Source organism: Pantherophis guttatus, chromosome 1 (assembly GCF_059756535.1).
Source record: "Pantherophis guttatus breed Tessera chromosome 1, ASM5975653v1, whole genome shotgun sequence".
NCBI classification, from domain to species: domain Eukaryota; kingdom Metazoa; phylum Chordata; class Lepidosauria; order Squamata; family Colubridae; genus Pantherophis; species Pantherophis guttatus.
In genome coordinates, this window is record NC_142063.1 from 346,232,559 (window position 1) to 346,247,463 (window position 14,905).

Consider the following 14,905-nt stretch of genomic DNA (forward strand, 5'->3'; position numbering starts at 1 on the left):
TTAAGAGGGGTGGGCTTCCACTCCCAGAATCCTCCAGCCAGCTATGCTTTAAGAGGGGAGGACTTCCACTCCCCGAATCCTCCAGCCAGAATGCTTTAAGAGGGATGGACTTCCACTCCCAGAATCCCCCATCCAGAATGCTTTAAGAGGGATGGACTTCCACTCCCAGAATCCCCCAGCCAGAATGCTTTAAGAGGGATGGACTTCCACTCCCAGAATCCCCCAGCCAGCCATGCTTTAAGAGGGGAGGACTTCCACTCCCAGAATCCCCCAGCCAGCATGCTTTAAGAGGGGAGGACTTCCACTCCCAGAATTCCCCAGCCAGCATGCTTTAAGAGGGGTGGACTTCCACTCCCAGAATCCCCCAGCCAGCATCCTTTAAGAGGGGAGGACTTCCACTCCCAGAATCCCCCAGCCAGAATGCTTTAAGAGGGGTGGACTTCCACTCCCAGAATCCCCCAGCCAGCCATGCTTTAAGAGGGGTGGACTTCCACTCCCAGAATCCCCCAGCCAGCCATGCTTTAAGAGGGGTGGACTTCCACTCCCAGAATCCCCCAGCCAGCAATGCTTTAAGAGGGGAGGACTTCCACTCCCAGAATCCCCCAGCCAGCCCGTCCCACACGTTTCTCTCCCGGGCTTCCTTCCACGGCTGCCTCTTGGCCTGGGCATCGGTCCAAACCCTGCAGCCAGATGGAGACGGGGCCTGAGGTTTGATTTGCAGCCTTGCCAGCTGTTTGACTCCAGTCGAACAACCGGCTCTAAGTTTCCCTGGGGGAGCCTGAGAAACCGGGCAGGCCGAGGGCACGTGCCAGGAAAATCCAGCCGGCGTTGTGCCAAGGCCGAAACCAGGGAGGCCCAACAAGGAACGAAGCTGTTCTAAAAATACAACTCGGTTTGCTGCCTGCCAACGGGGCCCTTAAACCATGTTTGGAATCGGGCATCACTGCAGAGGTTTTCGGCTCCTCCGGCGTAAATCAAGGGTGGCATTGCCGTTTGCTCGTCGTGCCTGTTTTTGCCTGCCCGTTAGTCCTCGACTTACAACCATTCATTTAGTGACTGTTGGAAAGTGACCCCAGCACTGTGAAAAGTGACTTAGGAGTGTTTTTCACACTTAACGACCGTTGTAGCATGGGGGGGGTAAGTGCTGGGAGAAAGACCTTTGCTTCGAAATGTGTCCAACGCCGATCTCGTCACGTTTTGAAGTAGTCGAGTCCCGAGTTACGACTGCACTCGGCAGCTGGCGTGTACAGGTAGTCCTCGACTTACGACCACAAATGAGCCGAACATTTCTCTTGTTCAGGGAGACGTTTGTTAAGTGAGTTTGGCCCCATTTTACGACCTGCCTTGCCGTAAAGTGAATTGCCGCCCTTGATAACTGTAAGTCAGATGGTCATTAAGTGAATCCGGCTTCCCCATCGATTTTGCTCGTCAGATGTTCGCAAAAGGGGATCCCGTGACCTTAGGACACAACGACGGTCGTAAATATGAGTCAGTTGCCGAGGGTCTGAATTTTGATCATATTTGTTAACGGGGATGTTAACATCGGTCGTAAGTGTGAAAAACGGTCACTGGTCGCTTTTTTCAGCGCCATTGTAACTTTGAACGGTCACTAAACGAAGTGTTGCAAGTCGAGGACTACCTGTTTTTTTATGAAATGGGTCATAAAATCGGGCAAAACTCGCTTAACAGCTGTCTCGCTTAGCAACAGAAACGTTGGGCTGAAATGCGGTCGTAAGACGAGGACTGCCTGTGGAGTGTTCTTTTTTCTTTGTTTCCTGTGTACATTTTTAAATATCTCATTTAGGTTTGTTGTTTTGTTTTATCTTTTTTTTTCCCTTTCTTTTTTGGAGTTCATCGTTTTAAGGACGTGAATTAAATCCTCCTCCTTCTTTAACGACACAATAATCCTGTGGAGGGTGGAGTCTGGGCAACTGAATGGAGCTGAGTGTTTACTTGAATGGAGCTGAGTATTTTCATGGCCGGCTGCCTTTCCTGTTGCCAATGCAAAGTTTTGTTCAGCAGATATATTCTCATCGTGTCCAGAGAGAGAGAAATATCTGCCTTTACCTAGGATCGAACTCATAGCCTCCTGATCGTGAGTTCGAGAGCTCCATCTCTAGGCCACCGCACCACTCAGGCCACCACACCAATCCTGGGAACGCTGTGACGGTCATAAGTGTGAGGATAGATCTTAAGTCACTTTTTTCAGGGTCATTGTAACTTCGAATGGTCGCTTAAATCATCTTTTAATGACCCCATCATCCCTTGCGGGGTGAAGTCTGGGCAACTGAATGAGCTGAGTGTTTACTGGCCGGATGCCTTTCCTGTCGCCAGGGCGGAGGTTTTTTTTTCAACAGATATATTCTCATTGTGCCCAGAGAGAGAAATACCGTATTTTCCGGCGTATAAGACGACTTTTTAACACATGAAAATCTTCTCAAAAGTCGGGGGTCGTCTTACACGCCGGGGGTTGTTCTCCTGTAACCAGGCAGACCAGCCCGAAAGGCTCTGACGATCCAAGCTCTGACGATCCGCTAATCAGGCAACTCAGCTGGGATCGCCGGAGCCATGGAGAAGGGAAAAAGTTTTCCCCCTCCAGCTTGCTTCCCTTAGCTGCTAGTCGCAACGCTTGCCTTGCTTCCCTTGCCTGCAATCCATTGCATCAGCAAGCCCCTCCCTGCCTGCAATCAAGCAGGACTTCAACTCCCAGAATTCCTCAGCCAGCAAAGCAAAGCTGGCTGAGGAATTCTGGGAGTTGAAGTCTACAAGTCTTAAAGTGGCCAAGGTTGGAGACCCCTGTTCTATTGGGTAAGTTTTTTCCCCCTTTGGGAGCTTTAAAAAAAAAAGTTAATTGGGTTTTTTTTTTTTAGTTGTTCTTTTTTTAGACCTAGCCATTTAAAGTTTAGGAAGTTTTAAATTTAGTTTTCATATAAAAATAAAAATAAAATAAAATAATATTTGTGCAGCTTTCTGAGATTTAGTGTGTTTCTGTAGTGTTTCACTCTAACTACACAAACACAAAAAATCTCACAAAGCTGTATGTGGAATTTTATGTGTGTAAAGTGTGAGAGTTGGGTTTTTTTGGGGGGTTTTGTGGCTGTGTGAGGTTCCTGCTTGTTGCAGGGGCCATTTGGGGTCTAGCACAGCTGCTTTTTACATTGTGGGCGAGCCAGTTGTGTTGTGTTGTGTTGTGTTGTGTTGTGTTGTGTGTGTGTAAAGTGTGAAAGTTGTTTTTTTGGGGGGCTTTTTGTGGCTGTGTGAGGTTCCTGCTTGTTGCAGGGGCCATTTTGGGTCTAGCACAGCTGCTTTTACATTGTGGGCGAGCCAGTTGTGTTATGTTGTGTTGTGTGTGTGTAAAGTGTGAAAGTTGTTTTTTGGGGGGCTTTTTGTGGCTGTGTGAGGTTCTTGCTTGTTGCAGGGGCCATTTTGGGTCTAGCACAGCTACTTTTACATTGTGGGTGAGCCAGTTGTGTTGTGTTGTGTTGTGTTGTGTGTGTGTAAAGTGTGAAAGTTGTTTTTTGGGGGGCTTTTTGTGGCTGTGTGAGGTTCCTGCTTGTTGCAGGGGCCATTTGGGGTCTAGCACAGCTGCTTTTACATTGTGGGCGAGCCAGTTGTGTTGTGTTGTGTTGTGTGTGTGTAAAGTGTGAAAGTTTGTTTTTTGGGGGGCTTTTTGTGGCTGTGTGAGGTTCCTGCTTGTTGCAGGGGCCATTTTGGGTCTAGCACAGCTACTTTTACATTGTGGGCGAGCCAGTTGTGTTGTGTTGTGTTGTGTTGTGTGTGTGTAAAGTGTGAAAGTTGTTTTTTGGGGGGCTTTTTGTGGCTGTGTGAGGTTCCTGCTTGTTGCAGGGGCCATTTGGGGTCTAGCACAGCTACTTTTACATTGTGGGTGAGCCAGTTGTGTTGTGTTGTGTTGTGTGTGTGTAAAGTGTGAAAGTTGTTTTTTGGGGGGGCTTTTTGTGGCTGTGTGAGGTTCCTGCTTGTTGCAGGGGCCATTTTGGGTCTAGCACAGCTGCTTTTACATTGTGGGCGAGCCAGTTGTGTTGTGTTGTGTTGTGTTGTGTTGTGTGTGTGTAAAGTGTGAAAGTTGGGTTTTTTTGGGCTTTTTGTGGCTGTGGGAGGTTCCTGCTTGTTGCAGGGGCCATTGTGGGTCTAGCACAGCTGCTTTTACATTGTGGGTGAGCCAGTTGATGTTTTTTAATTTTTATTTGGTGTGCGTTGGAAGAGGGGTAGTCTTATACGGTGAGTATAGCCCAAACCCTATATTTTAACAGGAAAATTTGGGGGTCGTCTTATACGCCGGAAAATACGGTATCTGCCTCTACCTAGGATCGAACTTCACAGCCTCCTGATCGTGAGTTCGAGAGCTCCACCTCAAAGCCACTGCACCACTCCTAAGGACGTGAATTAAATAAAAATAAAAATTCTGTTTCTTGCTTGTTAACCGATTCTCTTCCTTTCCTCTTGCCAGCAAAGACAGTCGCCTACATGCCTTACGCCGATGTCAAAAGGGCCATGGATCAGGAAGCCCAGATGCAAAACGCAGCGGCCCGATCGGGCTCGCCTTACCGCCTCTCACCCCGGGACATGAACAAGGCTTCGCCCCAGCCGGACATGAATGCCGCCCGTTACAGTGTCCCTCCAGGTAAAATTCTCGCGCCCTTCCGCTTCCCTCGGCTGCTTTTGGGGGACGAGGAGTGGTAGTGGCCGGGGAGTCGCAATTCGGGATCCTTAGTGCTCTCTCAGCTGGGTGGTTTTCTTGCAGATGTTTCATGACCCAGCTAGCTAGTGTCATCAGGGATAGAAGGGTTTGCGGAGAGGAGAGGGAGGACGGTGGGGTCCCCGTTGCTCTCTAACCTTGGTTGGTTTTTTTTTTGCAGACGTTTCAGTACCCAGTTAGGTAACATCACCAGTGCTAAAAGAAAGGGTTTTTTTAGAATTTAGAATAACAGAGTTGGAAGGGATCTTGGAGGTCTTCTAGTCCAACCCCCTGCTTAGGCAGGAAACCCTACACCGCTTCAGACAAATGGTAATAATAATAATAATAATAATAATAATAATAATAATAATAATAATAACAACAACAACAACAACAACAACAACAACAACAACAACAACAACAACAACAATAATAATAATAATAATAATAATAATAATAATAATAATAATAATAATTTTATTTCTATACCGCCCTTCTCCCGAAGGACTCAGGGCGGTGTACAGCCTGATTAAAAGCACAAAGACAAACAAAATTTAAAAATAAAATTATTAAATAATTGGCTCAATTATAAAACCCCCAAATTTAAAATCCCACATTTAAAACCAATTAAAATCCAACCTCCAACATCTTCTTTAAAACTTCCAGTGTTTTGTGAAGAGGAAGAGGAGGAGGAAGACATATGCGGGGTCTTTGGTGCTCTCTGAGCTTATTTTCACAGAGATGTTTCATTAACTAGCTAGGTAACATTATCAGAGCTAGAAAGGAGAGGGGTTTGTGGAGGAGGAAGAAGAGGAGGAGGAGGAGGACTGTGGGGTCCTTGGTGCTCTCTGAGATTGGATGTTTTCTAGCGAACATTTCATGACCCAACTAGGTAACATCATCAGTGCTAGAAGAGAGGGGGGTTTGGTCTGTTTTTATACAAGTGGCTTGATATATGGGCATTGATTGGAGTGTCCTTTTCTTCATGGTAATTCCTTGATTAGGCTGTTGTTTGCAGAGTCCCTTGGGAGTTGGGCGGCATAGAAATGCAATAAATTAAATTAAATTAAATTAAATTAAATTAAAATTTAGCCACTGCATATCAACAGGGAGCAAACCCCCCTCCCTTCTAGCACTGATGATGTTACCTAGGTGGGTCATGAAACGTCTGCAAGAAACAGCCAAGCTTAGAAAGCACCAAGGACCCCACAGTCCTCCTCCTCCTCTTTCACCTCTTCCTCCTTCTCTTCTTCCTCCTCCTCCTCCTCTCCACAAACCCCCCTCCCTTCTAGCACTGATGATGTTACTGTCAGCACTTCAAGCTGCCTTTACTCTAGTGCTGACATAAGAAGGAGAAGTGGAGGCGTCTGGAAAGGGACGTTTGACTTTTCACCTACTTCTTTTCCCTGGAGATAATCTCCCCTAGGAGATGGGATGGGAGGGGGGAAATTCCTTTGAGCTGGAGCGGTAGATTAGGGGTAGAGTGACTTGGAAGATGGCCAATGAGTGAGGGGAGTGGGGAAAGGAAAGGGAGGGTTTTGGGTCAGGAAGTCAGTGTTGGCTACGATGGAGACGGAGTTAGAATGCCGTGCTTAATAAATGGGAGTTTTTTTCATCAAAGACTTTGTTTAAAATGCAATTTATTTGAGACGACCTCGAAACCTGACAGTTACCTAGTTGGGTCATGAAACGTCTGCAAGAAAACTACCAACCTCGGAGAGCATCAAGGACCCCACAGTCCGTCCTTCCTCCTCCTCCTCCTCCTCCTCCTCCTCCTCCTCCTCTCCACAAACCCCCCTCCCTTGTAGCACTGATGATGTTACCTAACTGGGTCATGAAACGTCTGCAAGAAAATCTCCAACCTCAGAGAGCACCAAGGACCCTACAGTCCTTCCTCCTCCTCCTCCTCCTCCTCTCCACAACCCCCCCCCTTCTAGCACTGATGATATTACCTAGTTGGGTCACGAAACGTCTGCAAGAAAACCCACCCAGCTCGGAGAGCATCAAGGCCCACTATAGTTCAACCCTCAGCTCCCGATAATTCTCTTCTGTCGCTAATTTATCCTCCGTCTGTTTTACTTTCTCCCAAGTCCTGCAGCCAGCTCCCCATCAAGTCATCACCAATCTCCCGGAAGGGGTCCGGCCCCCGCCTACCCGGCCCACCCGGCCGCCCCCACCTCTGATCCCCTCCTCCAAGACGGTGCTGCCTTCCGAGAAGCCCTCCTTCATCATGGGAGGCTCCATTTCGCAAGTAAGCAGAAGAGAGAAAAGAAATACGATTTGCTTCGGTCGGTCATCTCTGGTCCCAGAAGCTCCAGGTTGAATGGAAAGCAGTCGTGGACAAAATTGTGGAAACCTTTTTTTGGGGGGGAAAAGTTGTATTTTTTGAGGTTTGATGGCTAATCACACCACTTTTTTTTTTTTTTTTTTTGGAGTTTCAAGAGAATCCTATTCCACTGCTGGAATAGCCTGGGAATAGCCCAGATCTTTTTTTTTTTTTTTTTTAATTTGATTTATATGCCGCCCTTCTCCGGAGACTCAGGGCGGCTTACAATGCGTTAAGCAATAGCCTTCCTACTTTTGTATATTTATACAAAGTCAGCTTATTGCCCCCACAATCTGGGTCCCCAATTTACCTTCCTTAGAAAGGATGGAAGGCTGAGTCAACCTTGAGCCTGGCGAGATTTGAACCTGCAGTAATTGCAAGCAGCAGTTGTTAATAACAGTGTGCTTTAGTCCATTGTACTACAGGCCTTTGTCTGTCTGTCTGTCTGTATGTATGGATGGATGGATAGATAGGTATAGATGATAGATAGATAAATAGATATAGATGATAGATGGATAGATGGATAGATAGATAGATACATAGATAGATAGACAGACAGACTGATAGATGATAGATAGATTTTTTAAAAAAAATTGATTTATATGCCGCCCTTCTCCGGAGACTCAGGGCGGCTTACAATGCGTTAAGCAATAGCCTTCCTACTTTTGTATATATTTTATACAAAGTCAGCTTATTGCCCCCACAATCTGGGTCCTCATTTCACCCACCTTAGAAAGGATGGAAGGCTGAGTCAACCTTGAGCCTGGGGAGATTTGAACTCGCAGTAATTGCAGGCAGCTGGTCTTAATAACAGCGTGCTTTAGACCACTGTACTACCAAGGCTCTAACCCAATGGAAAATCTATGGAGCCAGCTAAAGGAACCTGTTATTTATTTATTATTTAAATTTCTATACCGCCCTTCTCCTTTCGAACTCAGGGCGGTGAACAGCCAAGAATAAAACATTTGTACACAAAAGTTAAAATAGTTTTAAAATAATTAAATAAAGCTTGGCCCATAATTTAAAACATTTCAATTAAAATCAGTATCAATTTTTAAAAACCAATATAAAATCAGGCCAGCCCGGCTAACTGAAAGAAATAGGTTTTAAGTCCGGAGGTCTGGGATCACTCGTATCTCTGGGGGTAGATTGTTCCAGAGGGTAGGCGCCATCACAATCAGAAGCTTGTTAGTCAGAAGCGACCCTGCTAATATTAATATTAATATTAAACCCAGTTAATAGAAGCCATCATTCCATCTTGGTTTCACATTAGAACAGTTGCAGAACTCAAAGACTTGGTTCCCTCCATGGGAAGACGTTGTAAGGCCATCATTCATGCTAAAAGTTACCCAACTAAGGATTAACTGACATGGGGATCATTTTTTGCATATCTCGTTTTTTTCTATGTGTTTCACTTTTCTTCTTTCTACTATAACTGCTATTCTAATAGCAAATGCTTCCTAAAAGCTATTGCATTACATTCTTGATTCAATTATCTTTCCATCGATATATAATTTTATGGTACTACTCTAAAAAAAAAAAATGGTGTTATTAGCTAGTTTTAAAAAATACACTTTTCCCAAAAGGTTTCCACAATTTTGGCCACTATCGTAGGTAGTCTTTGACTTACGACCATTCATTCTGCTACCATTGGAAGTCACGATGGCGCTTGATAAAGGGACCTCATTGCCCCTGCAGTCTTGGGGGCGAAATTTCTCTGCTTGGCAGCCGCCCCACACTTAACAACCACAGGGATGCTTTAACTCTCCCCGCCTCCCCCCCCAACTCTCTCCTTCCCTCTGCAGGTAGTCCTCGACTTAGGACCAAAATTTCTTGTTGCTAAGTGAGATTTCTGTGAAGTGAGTTTTGCCTCATTTTGACAACATTTTCCACAATTGTTAAGTGAACCGTGCAGTCATTAAGCAAATCTGGCTTCCTTCCTTGGCTTTGCTTGTCGGAAGCCGGCTGGGAAGGTGAGAGAGCAGGGGTGAAATCTAAAATTCGTTACTACCGGTTCTGTGGGCGTGGCTTGGTGGGGGTGGGGGTAATGTGACTGGGTGGGCGTGGCCAATATTTATTTTTATTTTTTACTTTTAAAACCATTTTTTCTACCACCTCTTCGGCGAAGAGGTTGTAAAAAAAATGCTTTCAAAAGGCTTTGACGATCCCAGCTGAGTTGCCTGATCGGCAGAGGCTTTTTTAAAAACTCAGCTTGGATCGTCAGAGGCATTCAAAAGAAAAATAGGGTTTTTTTCTTTTAAAAGCCTTTGACGATCCCAGCTGAGCTGCACGATCATCAGAGGCTTTTTTTTTTAACTTTTAAAAGCATTTTTTCGGCCAAAGAGGTTGTAGAAAAAAATGCTTTTAAAAGTAAAAAAAAAAGCTTCTGATGATTGTGCGGCTCAGCTGGGCATGGGGGGGGCAGGGATTTTTGCTACCGGTTCACCCGCCTCCATCGCTACCGGATCGGGCGATCCGGTCCGAACCGGGAGCATTTCACCCCTGTGTGAGAGAGAGAGAGACAGAGAGAGAAGGGAGAGATGGAGAGAGAAGAGAGAGGGGGGGAGGGAGAGAGAGAGAAGACGGTGAGAGAGAAAGAGAGATGGAGTGGGAGGGAGAGAGAGATGGAGAGATACAGATAAATAGAGATTTATTTATTTATTTATTTATTTTATATTTAAATTTATATATGATAGAGGTAGATATAAAGATGGAGACACAGGTGGGAGGGGAGAGAAAGAGAATCCATACAGGTGGTCCTCGACTTAATGACCGCAATTGAGCCCAAAAGTTATGTTACGAAGTGAGACATTAATTAAATGAGTTTTGCCCTATTTTACGACCTTTCCCACCACAGTTTTTAAGCGAATCCCTGCAGTTGTTCAATTAGTCACCTGGTTGTTAAGTGAATCCGGCTTCCTCCTTTGACTTTGCCTGTAAGGAGGTTGCAAAAGGGGATCACATGACCCCGGGGGGGGAAACAACGCTGCAACCGTCATAGCTACGAGTTAGTCGCCAAGTGTCCCGACTTCTGACCACGGGGATGCTGCAACCACGGTCCTAAGTGTGGAAAACGGTCACCGGTCAATTTTTCTTCAGTCCCGTCGTAACTTCAGTCCCTAAATGAGTGGTTATAAGCCGAGGACTACCTGCGTGCCCCTTGGGCACCCTGACCTGTGTGTGCCCTGCCATCCCGGCTCACCTGACCCAGCGTGCCACCTTTGCAAGGCAGCTGCTGGCCGCACAATTCCCCCCCCCCAAGTTCACACCCAGTAATTTCCTTGCAAAACCCAGCTGCCTCGCAAAAGGGGCAGGCCAGGTCTTATCCGCAGCGGGAGCAAAGAGGTCAGCTGGGGTGGCCGAGGGCAGGGCCTCACTGGCCTTGGAGTCCCTGCGGTGAGCCCGACCATGACCGGGGCATCCCGGGACACTGTAGCTTTGCGTTAAGCTGCTGGGCTGGGGCAGCTGAGGCTTCAGCTTGTGCCGCGAGTCGAGGGTTGCGTGCAGCCCCACAGCCGAGGTGCGCCAAGAAGTCCCTGAGCCCTTGCAGGTGTGGGGGCTGCTTGTCGCCTGGCAGAGCCAAAAGGGCACAGATGGGGGGGAGAAATGCGGGAGGGAGGGCAATTGAAGAAGAGGCAGCTTTTTTATTTTATCGAGGCTGGGGGCTGGGAGGGTCCTTAATTAATGGCCGTGGGATTTGGTGAGTGCCAGTAATGGGGAGGGCCCTGAAAGCGTTCCCACTGCCTTTTCACGAATTTTAAACATCCCTTGTTACTTTAAATTTTATATACTGGTTTTTGCTTTTAATGTTTTATTGTACGCCGCTTTTTGAGAGAGATGGGAGGTTCTTAAATTAATTGGATGGATGGATGGATGGATGGAGAGAGAGAGAGAGAGAGAAATATATAAACAGACTGCCAACAGAGAGATACAATTGATAGATAGAAGATAGTTAAATAGAGATAGACTGAGTGACTGACACACACACAGAGAAGGATGATAATGATGACAATAAATAGAGACAGTAGGTACATAGATGATAGACAAATAGATAAATATATAGATAAACGAGAGAGAGAGAGAGAGAGAGAGAAGATGATAGATAAATACAGATTGACTGACGGAGATGATAGATGAATAGATGATAGTCAGGCAGATGATTGATTGATAGAAGAGATAGATGATAGATAGATAAATAGAGATAGATAGATAGATAGATAGATAGATAGATAGATAGATAGATAGATAGATAGATAGATAGATAGGCAGATGATTGATAGATCGATTGATATATGATGATTGATTGATAGATGATAGATAAATAGATAAATAGAGACAGATAAATATAAACAGAGAGATACAACTGATAGAAGATAGATAAATAGAGATAGACTGAGTGACTGACACAGACACAGAAAAGGATGATAATTATGATAGATAGACAGACAGTAGGTACATAGATGATAGATAGATAATTATATAGATAAACAAGAGAGAGAGAGAAGATGATAGATAAATACGGATTGATTGACAGAGATGATAGATGGATAGATGATAGGCAGGCAGATGATTGATTGATAGATAGATAGACAGACAGATGATTGTTAGATAGATGATAGATAGATAGATAGAGAGATAGAGAGATAGATAGATAGATATAGACAGACAGACATAAATATAGATAAATAGATGGAGGGAAGAAAGACAGATTGACAGATAGATAGGCATGGAGAATTCAGATTGCTCTTCGTATAGATAGTCTGTACCAAAACTGGTGTCTCCAGCACACGCTGTATTTCAAACAGCAGAGTTCCCAGCCCACCTGACCAGCAGCCCACACGCCCACCCCTAGAAACGAAGCGGGTCACACCTGCGCTGCCTCCAGGGTAACTTGCGACCCGTTCCATATTCAGCCCACCTGCGGGATTTCTCCGTCGCCCTACCACCAGGATCGCAGGTGCATTCATCCCAGCTGCAGCCTGTCCCGGCACGTAATTATCTCACCTCTCAAAATGTGCTTTTCCTCCCACTCGTAGGGGACACCGGGCACTTACCTGTCTCACAGTCAGAGCTCTTACGGCCAGGAACCAGCCAAACCACCTGGAGGCTCCATTTCGCTCGGCCTGCCAAGGCAGCAGGATTCCAAGTCAGGTAAATAACTGAGGAGACGAGGACGGACACGGCCTTGGCTTCTACGCAGGTGTGCAGAAAAGCGGGCTCCTTGGCCTTCAAAAGACCAGTTAGATGTGAGTGATGGTCTTAAGATGGAAAGATAGCAACAGCAATAGCATTTGGACTTATATACCGCTTCACAGGGCTTTTACAGCCTTCTCTAAGTGGTTTACAGAGTCAGCCTCTTGCCCCCAACAATCTGGGTCCTCATTTGACCCACCTCGGAAGGATGGAAGGCTGAGTCAACCTTGAACTGGTCAGGACTGAACCCCTGGCTGTGGGCAGAGTCAGCCTTTAATACGGCATTCCAACCACTGCGCCATCATGGCAAGGAAAGGAAGGAAGGAAGGAAGGAAGGAACGAAGGGAGAAAAAGAGAAGGAAGGAAGCAATAGCATTTACACTTAGATATTGTCCTATAGTGCTTTACGTATTTTCCGAGTGGTTTACAAAGTCAGCCTCTTGCCCCCCAACAATCTGGGTCCTCATTTTACTGACCTCGGAAGGACGGATGGCTGAGTCAAACGTGAGCCGGTCAGGATCGAACTCCTGGCTGTGGGCATAATCAGCCTGCAATACTGCATTCTAACCACTGCATCATCATGGCAAGAAAACAGGGAAGGAAGGAAGGAAGGAAGGAAGGAAGGAAGGAAGGAAGGAAGGAAGGAAGGAAGGAAGGAAGGAAGGAAGGAAGGAAGGAAGGAGAAAAGGGAGGGGGAGAAAGAAGGAAAGGAAGGAAGGAATAGCAATAGAAATTAGACTTATATACCGCTTCACCGTGCTTTAAGAGTTTACAAAGTCAGCATTTTGCCCTCAACAATCTGGGTCCTCAATTGACCGACCTCGGAAGGACGGAAGGCTGAGTCAAGCTTGAGCCGGTCAGGATCGAACTTCCTGGCTGTGGGCAGAGTTTAGCCTGCAATGCTGCATTCTGACCACTGCACCCCCCGTGGCTCTTAAATGGGTTTCTGGGCAGGCCTGGGTTTTAGAATTGGGGGTTAGTGGTTAGGAAAATGGGACCCCTAAGCCAAGATCCAACTTACATATGCGTGCTGTAGGGTTTCCTGCCTGAGCAGGAGGTTGGACTAGAAGACCTCCAAGATCCCTTCCAACTCTGGTTATTCTATGATGGATACTCTGAGGCTGTGTGGGATGAAATAGTTTGGAAGCCAGTGGCGTGTATCTTAAAACATCTCCTTGCTTTCTTTGAAGTTTCCCTGCCCTACATCAAGCAAGAGGAATTTTCACCCCGGAGCCAAAATTCACAACAGCCCGAAGGCCTGTTGGTAAGAGCTCAGCACGAGGGAGTCGTCCGAGGTAAGCCGAGCTTGAATTAAGGAAGAAAATGTGCGTTCTTGAGATCGTCTTGAGTCCGTCTCTTCAGTACGTCCTGTTCCGTAGGGTCCGCGGTGCTCTCCGAGCTGGGTTGTTTTCCTGCAGCTGTCCCTTTACCCAACTAGGTTACATCATCAGGGCTAGAAGGAAGCGGGGTTTGCTCTCCGTTTATGCAGAATGGCTTGCTCTGTCGGCGTGGGTGGGGCTGAGGTTTCTCAATATTTATTCAGCATCGGGCCTGGGTACTTAACGGGACCGCCTTCTGCCGCCGATAGCCTCCCACCGGCCAGTTTGCTTCCACAGAGAGGGACTCCTCAGGGTGCCGTCAGCCAGGCAATGTCAGCTGGCGACCCCCAGGGAGAGGGCCTTCTCTGTGGCAGCTCCTGCCCTCTGGAACAACCTGCCCCCGGAGATACGTAGGGTACCAGATCTCCGTGCTTTTCGCCGTGCCCTCAAAACTTTCTTATTTCATCAAGCTGGGCTGGCTTAATCCCCCCCCCCTTTAGATATTTTTAATTGTAAATGGATTTTAGTCGGGAGGTTTTAAATTTTGGGCCAAAATTTGTTTAATTCTTTTAAAATTTTAAATTTTGTATTGGGATGTTTTTTTATTCTAGGCTGTGCACCGCCCTGAGTCCAGCAGGAGAAGAGCGGTATAAAAATTTAATAAAATAAATAAATAAATAAATTATTAGTTTGATTTATATGCCGCCCTTCTCCGGAGACTCGAGGTGGCTTACAATGCGTTAAGCAATAGCCTTCATACTTTTGTATATACCTGCTTAGTAGGGCTTTCGGGCCCCCCCTAAGCGGTGTTCTTTTTTTTTAATACAAAGTCAGTTTATTGCCCCCACAATCCGGGTCCTCATTTTACCTACCTCGGAAGGATGGAAGGCTGAGTCAACCTTGAGCCTGGTGAGATTTGAACTCGCAGTAATTGCAGGCAGCTGGTGCTACTTAACAGCACTTTAGTCCGCTGCTCCACCAAGGCACAATAGACAGACTGTCAGCCATCGGTGGACATGTAGAGCTAGCAAAAGCCCTTAGGACTCATATACCGCTTCACAGTGCTTTTACAGCCCTCTCTAAGCGGTTTACAGAGTCAGCCTCTTGCCCCCAACCATCTGGGTCCTCATTTGACCCACCTCAGAAGGGATGGAAAGCTGAGTCAACCTTGAGCCAGTCAGGATTGAACTTCCTGGATGTGGGCAGAGTTAGCCTGCAATACTGCGTTATAACAACTGTGCTGCCACGACTTACTTCCTTCTGCTTGTTTTCCTTCCTTCTTTCCTTCCTTCCTTCCGCTTGTTTTCCTCCCTTCTCATTTCCTTTCCTTCTCATATTCCTTCCTTCCTTCCTTCCTTTCTTCCTTCTTTC

The 14,905-nt window shown here is 46.4% G+C and overlaps 1 protein-coding gene across 6 annotated transcripts in view; it reads left to right on the forward strand.

The window, feature by feature from the left end:
* NCOR1 (nuclear receptor corepressor 1) overlaps positions 1–14,905 on the forward strand; it is a 181,303-nt gene that overhangs the window by 117,057 nt on the left and 49,341 nt on the right. For all 6 annotated transcript variants that reach the window (XM_087890260.1, XM_087890272.1, XM_087890258.1 and 3 more), the window contains exons 23-26: positions 4,469–4,642; positions 6,787–6,947; positions 12,059–12,173; positions 13,406–13,510. In XM_087890260.1, the coding sequence (XP_087746386.1) occupies positions 4,469–4,642; positions 6,787–6,947; positions 12,059–12,173; positions 13,406–13,510 (555 nt within the window). The remainder of the gene's footprint in view (positions 1–4,468; positions 4,643–6,786; positions 6,948–12,058; positions 12,174–13,405; positions 13,511–14,905) is intronic.